The 21,495-nt window shown below is 43.1% G+C and overlaps 2 protein-coding genes across 2 annotated transcripts; both read right to left on the bottom strand.

Moving 5' to 3' along the window:
- Positions 1-5,022: 5,022 nt before the first annotated feature.
- LOC117042954 (monoacylglycerol lipase ABHD6-like) lies at positions 5,023-7,208 on the bottom strand. Its single transcript, XM_033142580.1, has 2 exons — positions 7,121-7,208; positions 5,023-5,231 (listed from the first exon to the last, which is right to left on the bottom strand). The coding sequence occupies exons 1-2, from the start codon at positions 7,190-7,192 to the stop codon at positions 5,055-5,057; spliced, it is 249 nt and encodes an 82-aa protein (XP_032998471.1). The 5' UTR covers positions 7,193-7,208; the 3' UTR covers positions 5,023-5,054.
- A 1,857-nt stretch (positions 7,209-9,065) lies between these two features.
- On the bottom strand, positions 9,066-21,205 carry LOC117042953 (monoacylglycerol lipase ABHD6-like). The gene is made up of 7 exons (XM_033142579.1): positions 21,115-21,205; positions 20,534-20,682; positions 13,670-13,826; positions 12,552-12,665; positions 11,504-11,636; positions 10,381-10,535; positions 9,066-9,206 (listed from the first exon to the last, which is right to left on the bottom strand). Exons 2-7 carry the CDS (start codon positions 20,653-20,655, stop codon positions 9,111-9,113), a joined length of 777 nt encoding a protein of 258 aa, XP_032998470.1. The 5' UTR covers positions 20,656-20,682; positions 21,115-21,205; the 3' UTR covers positions 9,066-9,110.
- Between the last annotated feature and the right edge of the window lie 290 nt (positions 21,206-21,495).

Below are 21,495 nucleotides of genomic sequence, written 5' to 3'. Positions count from 1 at the left end.
AAATGATAAAGCTCGGCCGACTGACACATGCATAGCAAACATGCACCCAAGACATTACTTTTGTTGCGTTTATTGCATTCTTAATCTTGCCCTTCCTTCAGAGAGCTAGTTCTTACTGCCCCAGTTTTATCTTCACAATAGCCCTGTCAGCTGGTTGCCACAGTTGGCAGACATTTTGAGAGAGGGCAACAGCAACTGGTTCCCTAAACCACCTAGCCCTCTGCCCCCTAAGTTAGCCAGCTGCATTCAAGTATCATGGAGGATATATGTTTTTGCATATATTTTCCAAATATCACTTAACATTTATTCTTATCTTATACAATATTTTGGACTTCCAACCACATCTAGAGATTTCCAATCTTCATAACTTAATCTTGTATTTCCGTAATTCCACTATTACTTTTAATAATCCATAACAAATTATCTTTTTCCTAAATTTTCTCTGCAATATTTCATATAGTCCTCCTTACAAAACTTCTTGCAATCCTACTAGTGTAATTAGTTGTTTACAGTTGTTTTTCAAATAGTTCTCAAATTTATTCCATTCTTCCAAGAACCTCTGGTCCCGCCGGTTTTGAATTCTCCTTCTCATCTTATCCAATTCTGCGTAGTCCATTAACTTCATCTGCCACTCTTCTTTCGTCAATAATTCTTCTTGTTTCCATTTCTGTGCCAATAGTACTCTTGCTACTGTAGTTTTTTATCTTGTCTACTAATGCCAAGTAAAAAAGCTTCTAGTTTTTTAAAAAATAAATGTACATTTCAACATCTTTTTCATCTCATTATACATCATTTCCCAGAAGCTTTTCACTTTCTTACATTCCCACCACATGTGATAAAATGTTCCTTCTTTTTCCTTACATTTCCAACATTTCTTACTTGTTTTATACATTTTAGCTAGTTTCACTGGTGTAATATGCCATCTATACATCATTTTCATTATATTTTCTTTCAAGGCATTGCATGCTGTAAATTTTATTCCTTCTTTCCACAATTTCTCCCAGTCCTTTAACTGTATATTATACCCAAAATATTTGGCCCAATGTATCATAACTGACTTTACCTCTTCATCTTTTAAGTGCCATTCCAACAGCATTTTATACATTTTAGACAATATTTTACAATTATTATTCAATATTTCAATTTCAAATTTTGATTTATTATGATCAAATCAATTTTCCTTTAAGTTTTCTTTAAACATTTCATTAATTTGGCAATAGTGCAACCAATCATTTACATATTCCTTTACCTCTTCATAAGGTTTCATTTTCCACTTCCTTCTTTCCTCTCTTATTAATTTTTCATATGTGACCCATTTTTCACTCATGTTTATCTTTTTCACACTCGTAGCTTCCAAGGGTGAAACCCACCAAGGTGTTTTGCATTCTAATAGGTTTTTATACCTATCCCAAATTTGGGGCTGTGGTGCTCATCTCGCTTTATTGGCTGAGGGAGCCGGCATACAACTTCCGGGTCATGTGGCTAGCATGACTAAGCCGCTTCTGGCAAACCAGAGCAGTGCATGGAAACCCCGTTTACCTTCCTGCCGGAGCAGTACCTATTTATCTACTCACACTTTGACATGCTTTTGAACTGCTAGGTTGGCAGGAGCAGGGACCAAGCAACGGGAGCTCACCCCGTCGCAGGGATTTGAACCGCCAACCTTCTGATCGGCAAGCCCTAGGCTCTGTGGTTTAACCCTAGGGCCTAGGCTCTGTGGTTTAACCCACAGTGGCACCCGCGTTCTAGCTTTACCTATCCACTTTTTTCCATAACTTCTCTCACGTTTCCTCTTATTTGCCTTTCCTCTAAAATAAAAAGCCCCAAAGGCTGCAACTTTTCCTCACAGGGGAGTTGCTCCAGCCCCTTGAACATTTTGGTTGCCCTTTTCTGAACCATTTTTCCAACTCCTTTTTGAGGTGAGATGACCATAACAATTGTTCCAGGATTTTTGCTTTGTCGGGAGTGGTGGTGGTGGTGGTGGTGGTGGTTTGCGGAACAACTCAGGTCCCAGGATTCTTTGATTTTGATGTGTGGTGCACAGCGATGGACTCGGGGCTCTCAAATTTCAGCAGCTCCCTGTGTGATTGAAAAGAATCAGCTCCCCCCACCTCTCACGCTCCAAATTGTTGTGGCGCCCCCTGCAGCACAGCACCTAGTGTGGCCGAACCCGTTGTGCTACCCTGAAACCACTTCTGTGGTGTGGATGTGACTTCACTTCTAGGAACAGAAGGTTTTTCTTTAGTCTAGTGCTTCACCACATAAGGGAGCTCCACACGGATGTGGCAGCACCTGCCAATTTGAGATGCTGGCAGGTTCGGCATATGGCGTTCTGCAACCTTGAGACACCTTGGTTTTTTTTTTGTCTGTGCCCAGACACCCACAGACTCCTTGAATGTGTGAACTATGGAGTTCAAGCCAGATCCAGCCCTTGCAAACCTCTGCTATGAGGTGTTTATAATTATATTGCACCATTGCTTTCTCAGCCTTGAGGGGTAGATCAGTTGGTACAGCATGAGATTCTTAATCTCAGGGCTATGGGTTCAAGCTCAACGTTGGGCGAAAGATTCCTGCATTTCAGGGGGTTGGACAAGATGGTCCTCACGGCCCCTTCCGATTCTATGATTCTTTCTCATGCTTTGATGATATTGCTAAACACAGAAACATGCTTGTCTGCCACCACATCTCTATAAACAAGTACCCAGACCAGACTTCACCAACCTTGTGCCCTTGAGATGTTTTAAACTACAACTCCCAGCAGGCTCCAGCCACCACCTATTTTGTGGACGATCATGTTTTGCTTGTCTTAAGTTTTACGGGCACAAAAATATGGTGTGAAAGAAACGAATGACTGTCACCCAAATGCCAAACAGAAGGTCCAGCAAATTGAGGTAAGAATCACATTAATGTAATGAGAACTCTAAGGACTATTGTGTCGGTGGTAGCAGTAATCAATTTGCAGCAGTATTTCCTCCGCCACCCCTATTATTGTTCAGCAGTCTTCTTCTTTCTTCTAATAATCCTTAAATCCTAAATAATCCAGGTCTCGAAAGGCTAAATTTGCAGGCACACATCCAACAGCAACAATATTGGTGGAGTTTGTCATAGATAGGGCCTAGGCAGCTATGCCAATGAGCTTTGACATAAGCCTGTGAATGGATTTGAGATGATTGGTGTGTGAATGGTTACTGGGTATTGTGAAGGGAAGGACATGATGGCTTATCCAGGGAAGGCCTCGTCTGTCCTAGGCATTTAAAGCACTAGGATACCACCTTAAGCCGCCATGGCTTCTCCTCGAAGAATCCTGGGAACTGTGGTTTGTTAAAGGGGCTGTGAGTTGTTAAGAGACCCCCTATTCCCTTCTGAGAGCTATAGTTCCCAGAGTCATCTAACAATCAACCCCTTATCCCAGGGAATGCTGGGAATTGTAGTTCTGTGAGCGGGAAGAGGGGGTCTCCTCACAGCACCCTTAACAAACCAGAGCTCCCACTTTGGAGTTTGGCACTTCCAAGCCCCTGGCGATCAGCACAGGGTGAAAGCAGCTCCTCTGAGATCCCTGCGACATGGGATTCACAGGAGGAGAGCCCCACTCACCTGTCAAGCTTGGAGGTCAGGGATGGGAAGGACCCTGCCCATCAGATCCTTATGTTAATATCCTAGAGGCAGGGGTGGTTAACCTGTAGCCTTCTAGGTGACTGCAACCCTCATAATTTCTGGCTGGAGGGCCACTTGTGTGGGACAGATTGCAAAAGAAATGATTTGGAGTTTAGGAAGAAGTTGCCTTAGGGGAGATAGGAGACAGATTCAGACACGTTGAGGGGGGAGGTTATTGGTCTGCTTTGCTCTTGCTCTTTTTATCATTATGTATTTTGTGTTTTTTCTCTCTCTTGTATTTTTATGTTGTGAAAGGCCCTGCACAGTCATGGATACTCAACTGCCTCATTTCTTGAGTCAGAACAACTGCCCATGTGCTGCTAGTTCATGACCAGGGGTCTTCCAGATTTCACGGTGCTGCCCGTGATCGCAATGGGACTTTTTGTGTTTGGGGTGGGTTTTTGGAAGACGCTTGTGCGTGAATTTCTATTATGTGTGTAGATCAGTGCATGCTGAGCAATGACAGTCTTCACAGTAAGGCTCTATTCCGATGGCACGAGTATCACAACGACCGGTCGATTCTTATATGCTGCGGCCTTCATCCGCCTCCACAGCCGTTGTAACACACTACTTGTTAACTTCCGCCTGTTTTGCCGTTGAGGTCTTCTTGGATCATTCTTTGTCTAGATCCTCCCCTTTGACCTTACTGCCTTGGGTGACTCTGCTGTGAGTATGAGGCTCCCGACAGCTTCGCTCCCAAGAGTCATAGGAACGTGCAAGCCGGCCTCCTCCTGTGATGTTATGTATGATGTTTTTGGGCTAAGGGGTGGGCAATTTTAAAAGTCTTTATATAGATGTTTTTATAAAAAAGTCTTTATAGGGACTTGCACACCTTTGTTGGGGGTCTGTCCTGCCTCCTTGCAAGTAGGCAAGGGAACTCTGTTGCAGCAGAATAATAATAATGATAATTTATTATTTATACCCCGCCCATCTGGCTGGGTTTCCCCAGCCATTCTGGGCAGCATCCACCAAATATTAAAATACAATAATTCATCAAATATCAAAAGCTTCCCTAAACAGAGCTGTTTAGATCTCCCTTGCTTTCTTTGGGTCCTTGCCTCCATCCATTCATCTCTGACCGATCATGGACTTAGGGGACTCAGTCCCTTGGGGAGCTTGGCAGCAAAAGACAAACCCCATTTTTTCTACATCACCCCTCTTACCCCTGGCCTTATTGCAGGTTACAAAAAGGAAGAAGTCAGTCCAAACATACAAATGCAAGCTCTGTCAGAAGCTGCGGGAGGCCAGGCTAATCATCCCAGCTTCCAAATATTATATGGCAAAGCAAATAAGCGAAAGGGGGGGGGGAACCAAGGCAGACACCCACGGTGTCCATTTGAGGCTCCTTTTCTTTCAAGAATAAGGAAGTGGCTTCGAATGCTCCATCTCCTTAGTGAGGGCTATATTGACTTCTTAGTCTCCGCCTTGCCACAGACTGAATTGTGGAATTCCACAAGGAGCTTGGCGGATTTTCTGGGACTGTCCATGATTATGAAGTGTCCACATTTCTCCAGCATATGCAGTTGGGAGTTGGGGATGGCGGCAGCTGAAATTTCTCCTCCAGAAGGATCAGTGACCTGAAAGGAAAGAAAGGAAACTTATGCCTGATGCCCACATTGTTCTCAGCAGCCCAGCCACATTCCTGGGACTGAGCATTGCTCCCATGCATTCTTGGGGGGGGGGGGATAAAGATGACCGCCTCTATCTTTATTTTAAAACTACAGGTTGTGTCCCTGCTCACTCTGCTCGCCAATCCCTTGCCATTTCCACCACATTGAACCCCCCCCCTAGAATTTCCCATTCCCACCCCATGCAACTGCCAAGATTCATCTTCCAAACGCCATTTCTGAAGTCTCTTCTCTTCTGCAGTCCCATTTTGCACCCTTGTTCCCACTTCACCCAAACTTTCCTCAAACTCCAGCTCTTGCTTTAAATCACCACTTCCCCTTCTCACTCCCCTGCCATAGCCTCTGGCGTTGTTCAGACTGCATTCTCTTTGGGTTCCCTACCCCAAACCCAGGACCGTGCTGCAGCACAACAAATCCTCCAATGGGGGCTGTGTGATGACAGCCTTGCATGTTTATGTATATAGGAAGATATAAAGCAGGCTCCAACCTGATGGTTTGGACTGCAATGGTGCATACTGGCTGGGGTGGGTGGCAGCTGTAGGCCTAACCATCTGGAGAGCACCAGGGTTGGAAGAACTTATATAAGGGGTTAAGATATAAGCAAAATGCTGATTGGGCTTACTCACTGCCACATGATTACAAACTTACTCAATTATATCTGCGTTTAATGAAAGGTTGCTGTAATAACGAGGTGCACAGCTGGATGGGGCTATAATCTATAGAAGAATTGTGTGCCAATGTCAGACTTGATGAGTTCCTGCCTCTCCTCCTTCTGCATCTGAACATGCTGTCCTCTGACATAGAAAAGTATCCTGATTAAGCACACAAGAACATCAAGGTAAAAGGTAAAGGACCCCTGGATTGTTAAGTCCAGTCAAAGGTGACTATGGGGTTGCGACGCTCATCTTGCTTTCAGGCCAAGGGAGCCGACGTTTGTCCACAGACAGCCTTCCAGGTCATGTGGCCAGCATTACTGAACTGCTTCTGGCGCAACGGAACACCATGACGGAAACCAGAGTGCACGGAAATGCCATTTACCTTCCTGCCACAGCAGTAGGCCTACCTATTTATCTACTTGCACTGATGTGCTTTCAAACTGCTAGGTTGGCAGAAGCTGGGACAGAGCAACGGGAGCTCACCCCATTGCAGGGATTCGAACCGCCAACCTTCTGATAGGCAAGCCCGAGAGGCTCAGTGGTTTAGACCACAGTGCCACCCGCATCCCCCCCTTAAAAGAACTTCCAATGTGACCTCTGCATCTCTGCTCGGTAGGCTGAAACCACCACCAACCAGACATTTTCTTAAGCACCTCTCTCTGCCCTAGGTCCCAACAGCAACACTCTCTGGAACCAACAAACTTCCATTGACGAGTGGTTCTCTCATTTTTGTTACATGGCTCTAGGTGCAAGGTGTGGGTGTGGGTGGGTGGGTGTCTTTGTATAATATTTCAAATTTTGTTTTCCAGCCCTGGCCCCTTCCGGAAGTGCTAGCTGGTTCTCCATGCATTCAAGGAATGCGTGTCAAGAGGAAGAAGGATCACGATATCAATGCCCATGAGCACCTGCACCAAACCTGGGTACCACCCTGTAGAGCCCCTCTCTCCCCCACCAGGACTGGGGACTTTGCCTTTCAGCTGCTTATGGAATGTACTAGCTACTTTTCTGAATGTGGAGCATAACAGTTCGCAGAACAGTTCAAAGTAACAATGGAGTAATTGAAAATATCAGCTAGGACTAAAAGTAATTGTTGGCTTAAACTGAACTCAGCCACTAGCACAGCAAAAGAAAGCAGAGTACACACACACACACACACACACACACACACACACACACACTAACCTTGTCATGCATACCCCAAATAATCTGTGTGGGAGCCTTGATCTTGCTCATGTTGTCATGAAAGATGTTCATGGAACCATCAGAGATTAAGTCCAGTAAACCTTTCCCAGTAAAAAAGCAAAATTAGACTTCTTTCTGTCATCACATTTTTCTCTGCACATTTTAGGGTTGCCTCTTACATTTGTCCTACTCACAGCAGACCCATTGAAATGGGTTTGTTGATTTTAGTGGGTCTGCTCTGAATGTATCTTAGCCGAATACAGCTTCCTAAGGGGTGTGCCTGTTTCGCAACCTGGTGAACCCTTGTCCTTATTCTCATTCCCGTTATTATTGATGGGATTTACACTTCAAAATAAAACAAATAAAATGTCAATTAAAACACCGAAAGCTGTTCAGAAAGGGTGTGCCACAAATGCTGCAGAGAATAACTGCATCCATTGGCCTGGTTTGCATGTCATGGTAAGCCACAGGGCAGCTCACTGTAACCATTTCCTCTCCCTTTCGCCAGCACCCGGAAGAAACCTGGCTCTGCCAAGGTGCCAGGGGACATCGCAAAGCAAACGATTTCCAGGGTCCTTGATGCCAGAACTCTGGGAAACCGCCTGTGGCAGGAGAGCGGCTAGAAGAATGATGGACAGTAGGGGGCAGCGGAATGGAATGTTAGGAGGAGTTTGAGTGACAGGCAGAGAGAGAGAGAGTCCATTGGAAAAGGACAGGCTGTGAGGGATAGAGAGGCTTTGGGGGGGTGGAGAATGAGGAAGACATGAAAGCACAGTATATATCTAAGAGACGGGACTGCTGTCTGGAAACTAGAAGGACTCTGTATATAGTGGCTGTTGGATCCAGAAGTTATAGTCCTTAATTAAACATAGTTTTTGCTGTGGTCTGGGTGTGTTCTCAGGTAAATGTATCTCACCCCATGTGTCAGGGGTGGATGTACCTGAGTAATACTGTAAAAAGAGAGTCCCATTCCTATTTATAAGTCAGTAGGTGGAGGCAGCGGGCATTCTGAGGAGACTCAGTGGAGCAGCTTACATCAGTGACCCCCAGAGACAGGCCCGTAAGAGGGACTTTGGACTGATCTATATTATTTGTGAGTTATAATGTTATAAATGCATTACAAAAATGTGACACCATGGGGCGCTGCACAGCAGTCAATGGAACAGGCTTCCTCAACTTTGGCCCTCCAGATGTTGTGAGACTACAGTTCCCATCATCCCTGACCACTGGTCCTGCTAGCCAGGGATCATGGGAGTTGTAGGCCAAAAACATCTGGAGGGCCGAGGTTGAGGAAGCCTGCAATGGAAGCTTGCATTGAGAGCTATATAATTTTATTTTCTTAGTGGGTTGTTTGTTTTTTTTAGATTAGTATAGATCCAGCTCCCAATCAGATCCCAAGGACACTACCAAAGCTGATTTGCTCCAGCTGTGGTGGAACTTAAAGAGGAGGAGAGAGAAAGGTGAGGGTTTGTGTGTGAGAGACCTCCATTCCTGCCATGCCCCCACCACCCCAACCAGGTAAGTGGGAAGGTGGGTGGGAATATGGGTAGTTTCCCCTCCCATTTTGATTAGAATCCATCCTGACTTAAAGACCATAAAACAAGTTACATTGAAGAACAAGCGTTATGAGTTGTGGAGATGGTTATTATGAACCAATAAACTATACATTTTGGCACCATTGCTGGTGTGATTCATTCACAACAACAGGGCTGAAGAGAACATAGTATTTATCTAATAGTGGGAAGAAGTCACTGAGGAAGCTTTGCTGTTTAGCTACGTGAAATTACTTTTAAGGTGTGAATATGAGAAACATCAACCTGTACAAGAACAAACTTAGTTGGTCTCTAAGGTGCTGCTGGAAGGAATTTTTTATTTTGTTTTGTTTTGACTATGGCAGACCAACATGGCTACCTACCTGTAACATCAACATGTATGTCATTCAGGTATACAAGTCAAGGAGCTGTGACTGGCTGCAATTCCATATTTGGAGTTATCTCACTAGAAGCCTTTTTTTGTCACTGTTGCACTTACATTTTTTTAAGATTGCGTAATGTGGATTCTGATAGTCCAGAAATCCCTGTATGAGCTATGGACAGAAAACAAAGAGATGTCAGAGAAACAGGAAGCACATGACAGGCAGTTAAACTATAGTTCACTTAGTATGAGCTCGCAGTGTGTGAGTCAGGGTAGAGAATCCAACATCTATCAGCCCCAGCCAGAAAAATCTCCAAGCTTCCTAGACTGTCTTCCTTTGCCTGACACGTTGATCTTCCTTCAATGTTAGACCGATCATCTTAGGGTTGCTGACCTCAATTCCTACTTCCTTCCCTCCTTCTCCAGGCCTCCTTAATTATAGCAGACATACTTGGAGATCTCCCCTCCTGAGATGCAAGACCAAGCGTAGCTTATTGTATCTCCATCTAAGATCCGTGGGAGATAAGCAATGACAAACCTAGACAGCATCTTAAAAAGCAAAGACATCACCTTGCCGACAAAGGTCCGTATAGTTAAAGCTATGGTTTTCCCAGTAGTAATGTACGGAAGTAAGAGCTGGACCATAAAGAAGGCTGATTGCCGAAGAATTGATGCTTTTGAATTATGGTGCTGGAGGAGACTCTTGAGAGTCCCATGGACTGCAAGAAGATCAAACCTATCCATTCTTAAAGAAATCAGCCCTGAGTGCTCACTAGAAGGACAGATCCTGAAGTTGAGGCTCCAGTACTTTGGCCACCTCATGAGAAGGGAAGACTCCCTGGAAAAGACCCTGAGGTTGGGTAAGATGGAGGGCACAAGAAGGGGACAACAGAGGATGAGATGGTTGGACAGTGTTCTCGAAGCTACTAACATGAGTTTGGCCAAACTGCGGGAGGCAGTGAAGGATAGGCGTGCCTGGCGTGCTCTGGTCCATGGGGTCACGAAGAGTCGGACACGACTGAACGACTGAACAACAACAACAAAACATTAGCTTTCTTATTTTCCAAAACCTGGAGTCTTAAGTGTGATGGTATCCAGGGTGAAGCATGCTCCACCAGCAGGGACTCTGTGTTCAGTCTGGCTTCTGCTGGGCATGCAACTCACATGCCAACAGTCTCAGCACACGCCCCCTGGTCATCCTTCCAGGGTCTGCTGTTTACTCTCCCTCTTGGATTTCAGCCTGTGGCTTTTCTGACTATGCCAACAGAACAGTTCAGGGAAGGGAGGATGGGCTGCAGAGATATTTAGCTCAGAGAACTACCAACTGCAGAGGGCCACTTCTTTACCTGTCTGTTTACATTTTTGGGCACATGGTATAGGGAGAGTGCCATGGTTTCTTCTGCCTCCTTCACAGTCAAAGGAAGGAGAGGAACCTTGCTCAAGCCCTTTGTCTTACGCAGTTCCTTCAATTGCTTGACAACCTCGGTATCTGTGGGCAGACCTAAGGTTCGGGAGATAAAGCATACGGCTGAATTTGCTGGCGAACAAATCCAGAAGGCGAGATTGAGATCCTGGCTCTGTTCACGACCACCTGCTCAAGAACTTTGCCCAAGGAAGGGAGATTAGCTACTGGGCGGTAGTTACTTAGATTTTCCAAATTCAGGGAGGGTTTCTTGAGGAGTGGTTTTACCGCAACCTCCTTCAAGCAGGCAAGGACCATCCTCCTTGCAAGGATGCAATTATACATACATACATACATACATACATACATACCCTACCCATCTGGCTGGTTTTCCCCAGCCACTCTGGGTGGCTTCCAACACATATAAAAACATAATAAAATGTCAAGGCTGCCTTCAGACTTCTTCTAAAAGTCAGGTAGCTGTTTATTTCCTTGTCATCTGATGGGAGGTCGTTCCACAGGGCAGGTGCCACTGCCAAGAAGGCCCTCTTGCCTGGTTCCCTGTAACCTCACTTCTCTCAGTGAGGGAATTGCTAGAAGGCCCACAGCGCTGGACCTAAGTGTCCAGGCTGAGCGATGGGGGTGGAGACGCTCCTTCAGGTATACTTCCCTGCCCCAGCCAGCTGTCCTCTCCCTGCTAGTTTTTATCAGCCATGACAGGCAAGTGTCCAGAGAGCAAGGGGTCACCCTGACTGATCCAAGCACTGTGCCCACGTCCTCAAGCCTTGTTAGCTGAAACTCATAAAAACAATTTAGACAACGAGAGCAAAAATAACAAAAAAGAAAGAAGCTAAACAATACCCCAAATGCAATCCTATGCACGTTTACTCAGAAGTGGTTCCTCTGAACTCTATAGGACTTACTCTCAGGAAAGAGTGTATAGGATTGCAGCCTTATGGCACAACCCTAGGCTTACCTAATCAGATATAAATCACCTTGAATTCAGTGGGACTTGTTTGCAGTGTTGGACTTGCTGGGCAAAGGAGGGATAAGCAGCGCACACTCACCTGATGGGCACATGAAGGATAAGCAGCAGACCTCAGATGGATACCGAGCAGCATAAACGCCAGCAATCATTCCACCCAAGGACAGGCCAACCAGGTGGAAAGGCTTTTGCTTCAGACCAGTGCACTCAACAAACTGAAAGAAGACACAAGTTTGGAGATGTTGTGCTGTCTTCCAGCTCTCCAGTACTCTTTGTAGGTCATTTCCCAAGAAGACTTGGGGCTCTTGTCACAGATTCTAGGTGACATAAGATGGGTTGGGAAAGCGTGGGAGGACCTACTGCTGCCTCTACTGCTTTTCCCAGGATGCCACAGGGAGAGCGGAAGTGGTGGCACTCAAAGTGCTGCTGCACAATGCTGCTTGCTCCCAAGATATCCCAGGCTGAGCAACAGCACTTGGAAAATGAAAGGGTGAGGAAATGGCTCAGGTCAGGGGTCCATGGGGGTCATTTAACCGGCTCGGGGACCCCGACACCTGCTCGGTCGGCTTCCGTGCGCCACGCTAAACTGGCACGCAGCAGAGCGGGGACTGCCTTCTGCGACGCTGACCGGCTTCCCATTGGCTGCTGGAAGCTCCTGCAGCCAATGGGAAGCTGCGCACACCTCCTCCGCATCAGAAGGAGCGCTGGAAATAGCGTCTGCGCATGCGTGTGTGCACACGCGCACTCATACCCTCCGGCCCACCGTGGAGTCTGCGAGACTGTGAACCGGCCCAAGCCACAAAAACTTTGCCGACCGCTGGCTCAGGTAGACCACCAGGGCCCAGAGCCAGATCACTCCCTGCTGGTTTCTCTCTGGGGGGTAAAATCAACCAACTGGTGAGTTAAAGTGGCAAAGGTGCAATGAACAGTGCATGTAAGTGGTTTCACCAACAGATGAAAGTTAATACGGCAGCAGAAATCTCAATTGCAGGAATTTTGATGCTACAGTGATGCAGAAACAGGTTTCCGCTCCAGCTAATAAAAAGAAGGCAGGCATTTTTACCAGAACCTCTCACATGCCAGCCTTCAAGGTGCCGTGCACCTGTGGACAGCTAAGGGCAAAGACTTGCCTGGTGTAACCTTTCCACCTGAGCATCTGTTGTGTAGCTCTCTCCCTGCAAACAAATGGTTTCGCCATGACCAGGCATGTCCAGGCAGATGATGTGGAGATCCTTGGGAAAGAGCTGCGGAAAGATGAAACCAGGAAATAAACTAAGCACTCGAAGCAATTTGCCTTGGTAAGTGAGAATTCAAAAGAACAAAACACCTGGGGAGCCTTTGTCTTGAAAACTGCTCACGTGAGAAGGGCCGCGTTTTTTTGCAGACGGCAAGGAAGTGCACCGCAAAGGTTCTCGTGTAAGGGCTGGTTCCGAGCATTTCTCTCGCCATATACTGGAAATCACTTCTGCACTGTCTTTTCTATGCTCATCAGCTGTGGCCCTTCTTCATGTGCCCCCTTCCATGGGAGGTTTAGAGGGTGGAAACACACAACCGGCCCTTTTCAGTGGTGCCCCCACCCACTTGTGAAATCCTCTCACCAGGAAGACATGCTGGATGCCATCTTCATCTGTTTTTAAGGTGCCAGGCAAAGGCTTTTCTCTTTACCTAGGCTATTGACCCTTAATTTGAAGGGTGGCGTTGCGTCCTCTTTTAGTGGGGCAGTTTCCTTAAGCCCTGATCTAGACTGGTGACTGGGAGCGGCTGCCGAGACCACATACCGGTAATACCGCTCCTGAAAGACCTACATTGGCTCCCAGTACGTTTCCGAGCACAATTCAAAGTGTTGGTGCTCACCTTTAAAGCCCTAAACGGCCTCGGCCCAGTATACCTGAAGGAGCGTCTCCACCCTCATCATTCAGCCTGGACACTGAGGTCCAGCTCCGAGGGCCTTCTGGCGGTTCGCTCACTGCAAGAAGTGAGGTTACAGGGCCTTCTCGGTGGTGGCGCCCGCCCTGTGGAAAGGCCTCCCATCATATGTCAAGGAAATAAACAACTACATGACTTTTAGAAGATATCTGAATGCAACCCTGTATCGGGAAATTTTTAATATCTAATCTTTTACAAAAATTTTATTTGCTGTAAGCTACCCAGAGTGGCTGAGGAAAACCAGCCATATGGGCAGGGTATAAATAAAAGGAGGAGGAGGAGGAGGAGGTCCCAGGCCCTGAACAGCAAAATGGGAACATACTTCAACTGTGCCTAACCACATGTCTTTGTTGATGGAGAACCCATGAAGCATCAGCATGACTGGTTGTGATCCAGGCTTCCCACGGCAGAAGTAACAAAACCGGTAGTCCTTGAAGGTGGCATATTTTACCTCCACCCTGGTCTGCCAGCGTTTGAACCTACAAGTAAAGAGAGAAGAGAGAGGAAGATGATAGAAGAGATAATGCACAGGAAGGACGTTTCGCAGGGAATCAACGCGATGGTTTTGTAGAGGTCATTTATCATTGCCTGATCCATAACTTCGCTTTAAGACAGACGTTGCAGTCTGCGTGCAGCCCTCAGCCAGAGGCTCCCCACCGCTGACCTAACTGGGCAAGGCATGCATAACATTCTGTACGTCATCCAAGAAATATACTTACCTTATCGCTATCTTTTTTTTTTTTGACACTTCTTAAGATGCTTTAATGAACTTTTTTTTTAAAGTTTTTTATTGCTTTTATTAATTACATCAACGAATTCACATAATATTAAACATAATTCTATGACTTATTGCAAACAATTATGTATTCAAATATTTTCTTTGTGTATCCCTATACTCTGCCGAGTATTGTGACTTCCCTCCCTTCCATCCCTGGTTTTCAGTCTTCTCATCATTCTCTCGCTTTAATTATTGTTCATTCCCCATATGTACATTCTTAATTTGTTCTTATCTACATCTGTTATCGAATATTTTCACATTGCAAGTATTTTGTTAAATCCTGTTGGTGTTATCGTTTTATTACCAGACTTTTTTAAATACTCAATAAATTTACTCCAATCTGTTGTGACCTTTTGGTCTCTCTGGTTTCTTATCCTTCCTGTTAGTCTAGCTAATTCCAAGTATTCTATTAATTTGTTCCGCCACTCTTCAATTGTAGGTAGGTCCGGCGTTTTCCATTTTTGGGCCAGCAAAATTCTTGCCGCCGTGGTAGCATAAAGGAATATCTTTTGATCATTCTTTATGATGTCACTTCCCATTAATCCTAATAAAAAGGCTTCGGGTATTTTGTGAAAGGTATATTGCAACATCTTTTTTAGCTCATTATATATTGCTTCCCAGTATTGCTTTACTTTCTCACACCCCCACCACATATGGAAGAAGTCCCCATCTTTCATCTTACACTTCCAACATTTCTTGTTTCCTGTTCTATACATTTTGGCTAATTTGGTTGGGGTTATGTACCAGCGGTATAACATTTTCATCAGATTCTCTTTTAATACTGTACATGCCGTAAATTTAATGGTGTGATTCCATAATTTCTGCCATCTATCATACTGAATGTTATACCCCAAATCCACCGCCCATTTTATCATGGCCTCTTTCACAAGTTCATCCTTTGTGTACCACTCTAATAAGTAGTCATACATTTTGGTCAGCAATTTCCCTTTCCCTTCCACAATCTCCATTTGAAATTTAGATTTGCTTTTTTCAAAGCCGCCTTTTCTTTTATCCTCCTTAAATATTTCATTCACTTGATGATATTGTATCCATCCAGTCATTTTATCCATTACGGCCTCATAAGGTTTTAACTTCCATCCTTTATCTGAATCTACCAATAGGTCTTCATATGTAATCCAGATCCCTGCCATATTTACTTTTTTCACTGTCAGGATCTCTGTTGGGGATAACCATTTTGGCGTCTTCCTTTCTAATAAGTTTTTATATCTTTCCCAGACTTCGTACAAGGATTTTTTAAATACATGTGTTAAGAAATCTTTATGAACTTTAACTTTTTCCCTCCACAGATACGCATGCCACCCAAACCTGTTGTTAAACCCTTCTAGGTCCAATATATCTGTATTTTCCAGCAAGATCCATTCTCTCACCCATATTAGACATGAGGCTTCGTAATATATTTTCAGGTCTGGTAATCCAAAGCCTCCTCTTTCTCTCCTGTCTACTAATATTTTTTGTTTTATCCTAGGCCGTTTTCCTTGCCATATAAATGTGGATAGTGTTTTTTGCCATTCTTTGAAAATTTTTGTGCCTTTAATTACTGGTATCATTTGAAAGAAAAACAATAGTCTAGGTAACACACTCATTTTGATAGCTGAGATTCTTCCCCAAAATGACAAGTTCAATCTTCCCCACACCTCTATATCTTTTTTAATTTCTTTCCAAATTGGTAAGTAGTTGTCATTAAATAAATTTATATTTTTCGCTGTTAGATTAATACCAAGATATTTTATCTGTTTAACCACTGACAGCCCAAATTTTTTTTCTAGCTCCTCACTTTCAATTCTATTCATATTTTTAACCAGCATTTTTGTTTTTCTTTTGTTCAATTTAAATCCTGCCAATTCTCCAAATTCCTCTATTTTTTCCAACATTTCTATAATGCTCTCTTGAGGTTCCTCCAATGTAATTACCAGGTCATCAGCAAACGCTTTGATTTTAAATTCTTTCTTTCCCACCTTGATACCTTTAATTGTGTCGGTATCTCTTATTTTGTTTGCTAATACTTCTAGAACCATAATAAACAGAAGTGGTGAGAGTGGGCACCCCTGCCTGGTGCCCTTTGTAATATTAAATGTCTTTGATAGTGCGTTGTTAATAATTAGTTTTGCTTTTTGCTCACTATATATTGCACTAATTCCTCTCAGAAAGTTCCCTCTGATTTCCATCTTCTCCAAGGTCTTCTCCATGAATATCCACGACACGTTATCAAATGCCTTTTTGGCATCTATGAAGATTAATGCAGCTTTTTTATTTATTTTCATTTCTAGATACTCAATTATGTCTACTATGGTTCTGATATTTTCTTTCATTTGTCGCCCCGGTAGGAAACCTGTTTGGTCTTTATGTATTACTTTGTTTACCACTGTTTTTAACCTATTAGCCAAGATGTTTGTAAAGAGCTTATAATCTAAATTTAACAGAGAAATTGGGCGGTAGTTTTTAACATCAAGTAAGTCCGTATCTTGTTTTGCGATCAATGTAATATACGCTTCTTTCCATGAATTTGGAATTTGTCCTTTCCTTAATATGTTATTCATAACTTCCAATAATGTTGGGCTTAGCTGGGCTGTCAAATCTTTATAATACCTTGCCGTCAGTCCATCTGGACCCGGGGCTTTCCCTATTTTTAAATCTTGGATTGCCTGCTGTAGCTCTGAGGATGAAATTGGTGTATTCAAAAATTCTTGATCTTCCTTTGTAATCTTCTTCACATTCTGATTATTTATGTATATACTCATCTTTTCCTCCTCCTCTTGCCCTTTCTGATATAAGCCAGAATAATAATTTAAAAATGCTTCTTCTATATCTTTTCTTTTTTCTGTTATTTTATCATCTTTCCTGATTTTATTTATTGTATTTTGTCTCTGTCTCTTTTTTAACTGCCACGCTAGCAGTTTGCCTGTTTTGTTAGCGTATTCAAAGTTTTTTTGTTTGTTCCATTTCATCTTCCATTCGATTTCTTGGGTCACTAACATTGAATATTGTGTTTGTAATATTTTGATGCTTTGTTTTAGCTCTCTATCTTCAGGGTTATTATTTAACTGTTTTTCTTTTTCTAACAACATTTTCTCTATTTCCTCTTTTTTCTTTTCTCTTTCCTTCTTTTTTATGTTATTTTGCAAGATCAAGAAGCCCCTTAGGACTGCTTTACTTGCATCCCACACTATGTTTATATCTGTTCCTTTATCCAAATTCAGTTCAAAATATTCTTTTAATGATTTTCTTGTTTTTTCCACTATTTCCTGATCATTGAATAGACTTTCATTCATCCTCCATCTTGTTTGCACTCTCTCTCCTTTAATTTCCAGATATATCGGGTTGTGGTCAGATAGTGTTCTTGGAAGAATTTCAACTTTGTTCACCCTATCAGCTATCTCTTGAGATGTCCATACATAATCTATTCTCCCTGAGCTTCTGTTTGGCTCTGAGTAGTGTGTGAATTGTTTTGTGATAGGGTGTTTGTGTCTCCAGGTATCTACAAGTTCTAAGTTATCTCTTAATGCGAAGAATGTTTTAGGTAATTTCCCTTGTGCCGAATTCCCTTTCCTTGCCGACCTGTCTATCGTTGGATTTACCACTCCATTCAGATCTCCCATTATGATTATCCTCTGATCCATATATTCGAATAATATTTCTTCTAATGTTCTGAAAAACTCTGTCTTTTTACCATTTGGGGCATAAATCCCCACTATTAGCAATTTTTCGCCTTGAAATGTCATCTGTGTGATTATTACTCTTCCCTCTTCATCTTTAAAAATCAATTTTGGTTCGAATTTTCCCTTGATATAAATTATCACACCTCGTTTTTTTTGTAACATCTGCAGCTATAAATTCTTCTCCCAATTTCTTATTTATCAAAATTTTTTGTGTTTTTTTGCGACGTGTGTCTATTGTAAACAAATGACATCTAACTTTTGTTTCATCAAAACATGTTGTACTTTATTTCTCTTCCTTTTATTGTTTAAGCCATTTATGTTCCATGATTGTATTCTCAAGGTCATGTTCTGGTCAATTTTAAAACAGGTTCGATCAAATTACTGTGTCCTTTTCTTCTCCTTTTCTCCCTATCGTTCTGTAATTTCTTTCTGTATTGCCTCTTCCTCTTCTTCTCCTTCTTCTTCTTCTCCCTCCTCTACGTCCTCTTCTTCTCCTTCTTCTCTTCTATCTATCTCTCCTCCTGATGCTTCTTCTGTTTCTCCCTTTTTCTTCTTTCCTTCCAGTCCCAGTTCTTTTGGGTAGCGTCTGGTAAATTTCTCTAATTCTTGAGCATTTCCAATTCTATATCTTTTGTTTTTGAAATAAAATGATATTCCTTCCGGAAACTCCCAACGAAATTGTATTCCTTTACTGTTTAAAATTCCTGTTAGCTGGCGATAAGGATCTCTCTTTTGAAGAAATCTTGTAGGGATTTCTTTATACACTAAAATTTCCCTTCCTCCGATTATCAATTTTTGTGTATGGCTAACTCTCAGTATTTCATTTCTTATATCCATCGAGTTAAATATTACTAAACAATCTCCTGGGAGCTTCTTCGCTCTTGCTTTGGCTGATTTGACACTGATTCTGAAGGCATTCGTGATGGAGTAGTCTATATCTTCCTCCTTCCTGTCTAGCCATTTTGCCAGCTCTTTTATTAATCTTTCTCTAATGTTTTCATTTGGTTCCACTGGTATTCCTCTGAGTTTTATGTTTAATTGTTTTTGTCTTAGTTCTAGAAGTGCTATCTTGTCTAGGATGTCTTCTTGGATCTTGTTTAGGTCTGCTACTTCATCTCTCACTTTTTCTGTTTCTTTCTTGGCTTGTTTAATTTCTTTGTTTGCTTTCTTGACAGAATCTTCAATTGTTTTTGACTTCACTGAGAGGTCTTTTATTTGGCCTGATAATTCTCCTACTACTTTCTCTATTTTCTGATCAATTGCCTCCTTTAGATCCCCTATCTTGTTTTCTATATTTTGTTCACTCTGCCTTAATTCTTTTTTTATTTCTGAGAGCAACCCTTCCCACTCTTTGCCTTCCTCCTGTTTAGAGGATCTTCTTTCTGCTGGGGTGACATTCCCCTTTGCTCCTTTCATTTTATTTGTTCTAAAATAATTTAATACTTTGTCTATTACTTGAAGCCCCAGTTTGTTACTATAACACTTCAAATTTCTGAACTTCAAGTATTACAATTATTTCTATGTCCTCTAGATGTCACTCTCTTACACACTAAATACACTCTAAGATATACTCAGTCCATTAACTCCACCACTTTCACTTTCGTTTCCTTTGTCTTTGTCTTCGTTCTTCTCTCAGCTTCAGTCCTTCTGGTTATTTTATATCCTTCCCAGTCCAGTCCTTATTTCTCTTTCTCCTCACGTCAGTTGGATTCAGACAATCTTCTCTGTCCTCCACGTTAGCTTCGTACCTGCAAAGGGAAAGAAAAATGCCAAAGGGAAACCCTCCCCCTCCCCTACCCCAAAAATTGAGAAAAGAAATGAAAAAAAAAGGAAGAACCCAAAAAAAGGCAAAAAAAAAGTTCTCAATTATGGTGAGAGGAAGCTTCAAGTTCCCCCCGGAGCAGATATTTCAGATCTGTCAAAAAAGTTACAAAGTTTCCTTTGATGTTTCACTGAGAGAAAGTAAGTTCAAAAATTCAGCGCAAGCCCAAACTCCACCACGCCGATCGTGACAAGGCAAAATCAGCTCCTTCTCCTCTTTCTCTCCAGACCAGGCAAATCCCGTTTAAAAAAGAAACGATCAGGAAGAGGAAAAACGAGGGGGGAACGGGAATAAAAGGGTCAGCTCAGGAATCCTCAAAACACAGATCCGTAGTGGACAGCCTTATTATAAGCTGCCCCCAAACGTATATCTCCTTCGGATGTCGCCCGGTTAACTCAGTCTCTTAGGAAATGTAACAGAATGGCGGTATTGTGCCTTATTCTGTCCCCAGATCTTTCTTATACAGCTTTCCCCCCCCTTTTTTAAGTCCAGTCCCAAAGAGAGCATAGGGTCCTCTTTTTTACCCTCCGATGTTTTAATTTATTTTCAAGACTTGCCTCTCCTCCCCCGACTAGATGTGAATGGGGGGGTGAAAATTAGCGTCTTACTCACACTCTACAGGAACGTTTCGTTTCGTTCGTCTTGCAACGACCCGCTGAGCGCCATTTTCACACCAGAGCTGGAGGGGGTTCCTTTGTCCGCCTTACTTACTCACTTCGATCCCCTTTCCCCTTAGATGTTTTCGGGGTCGCTTTTCTCGGGGAACGTACTTATTTCCCTGGAGGTAGGCTGCTTCCCATTGGATGCCTGAGACTTCGCGTTTCCGCGGGGTGCGATTTCTCCCTTAGCGCCCAAGACACACTCTCCCTTCCGAGAGGCTCCTCTTCTTCTTTTTCCTGGAGCCCCTGCCTTATCGCTATCTTGATCAATAGTGAAGGGCATCGGTAGTATATTGTGAGAAAAGCCATTGATAAGATCCCCACAATGAAACCCATGACTATCAAGAATATCTTGATCAGAGCAAAATCCATGTTTGTGATATTAATTTTCTCCTCTACCTGCAAAGTAAAAATAATAATCAAAGGTAGAAAGGACTAAAGTCAAGTGTTATAATGAAAGGGGACGGGGACAGGGCATGTAATATTAAGGTTAACATGGTTTCTGCTGTAACAGACACCAGTAAATACACTTCTCTTGCAAAATGGGTTAGTTCAATTTTTTGTGTCTGCAATCTCTCCTCCCAATTTATATGATTTTTTTTTTGTTTTGTTTTGTATTCCTTGTGTAGCCTGGACTAAAAGTAGAAAAGTATCATTTAATGATCAAAGTATTTTATGACTAAAATCTGCTGTTGCATGCTGGTTAAGAGATTGCGTTATGAGTAAGGATGTTTTGTTTTGAACCTCACCATAACCAAGCATGAAACCAGACTGACATAGATCTAGATAAGCCATCTCCTCTGAAAACCCCGGTAGCTGATTGAATCTTACCTGGAACTTGTTAGGTGCGAAACACTCTCTCCACGATTTTACTTCTCTACTGCTGTGAAAGTTGTTGATATCTGCAGCTTGACACTCAGTGGAGGAGCTTGGAAACAAGTTCTTTAGGTATACGAAGGTGTGAATATTCTATCCTCGCACATCTGGATCCCCGGCTTGTCCTTCAAGTGAAGAACACGCTTAGGAGCTGACGATGCAGGTGAGCTGTGAGTAAGCAAACTGATTGCTAACTCGGCAGAGGCTCTTTTTATTAGCAAGAATATGCACACGTTTAGGAACAGTCTGAGCTTTAGCACTTTTACATCATGAGCTGGCACATATGTTTCCACTGATATTTGCGAGACGTGCTCCAGCGCATCATGTTCCTACCAA

The sequence above is a fragment of the Lacerta agilis genome, chromosome 2 (assembly GCF_009819535.1).
Source record: "Lacerta agilis isolate rLacAgi1 chromosome 2, rLacAgi1.pri, whole genome shotgun sequence".
NCBI lineage: Eukaryota > Metazoa > Chordata > Lepidosauria > Squamata > Lacertidae > Lacerta > Lacerta agilis.
Note: the sequence above shows the minus strand (reverse complement) of the source record. Positions and strands in the feature narration are given on the sequence as shown.

What these genes read in the sequence shown, in the direction of transcription:
- LOC117042954 (XM_033142580.1), bottom strand. Translation starts at nt 7,192, where the DNA reads ATGAACATCTTTCATGACAACATGAGCAAGATCAAGGCTCCCACACAG. An exon ending in TTTGGGGTATGCATGACAAG is followed by an intron (nt 5,232 to 7,120) that starts GTTAGTGTGTGT and finishes CTTTCCTTTCAG; the next exon opens with GTCACTGATCCTTCTGGAGG.
- LOC117042953 (XM_033142579.1), bottom strand. Translation starts at nt 20,655, where the DNA reads ATGGATTTTGCTCTGATCAAGATATTCTTGATAGTCATGGGTTTCATT. An exon ending in TTGATCAAGATAGCGATAAG is followed by an intron (nt 13,827 to 20,533) that starts GCAGGGGCTCCA and finishes CTTTACTTGTAG; the next exon opens with GTTCAAACGCTGGCAGACCA. An exon ending in TGTGGTTAGGCACAGTTGAA is followed by an intron (nt 12,666 to 13,669) that starts GTATGTTCCCAT and finishes ATCTTTCCGCAG; the next exon opens with CTCTTTCCCAAGGATCTCCA.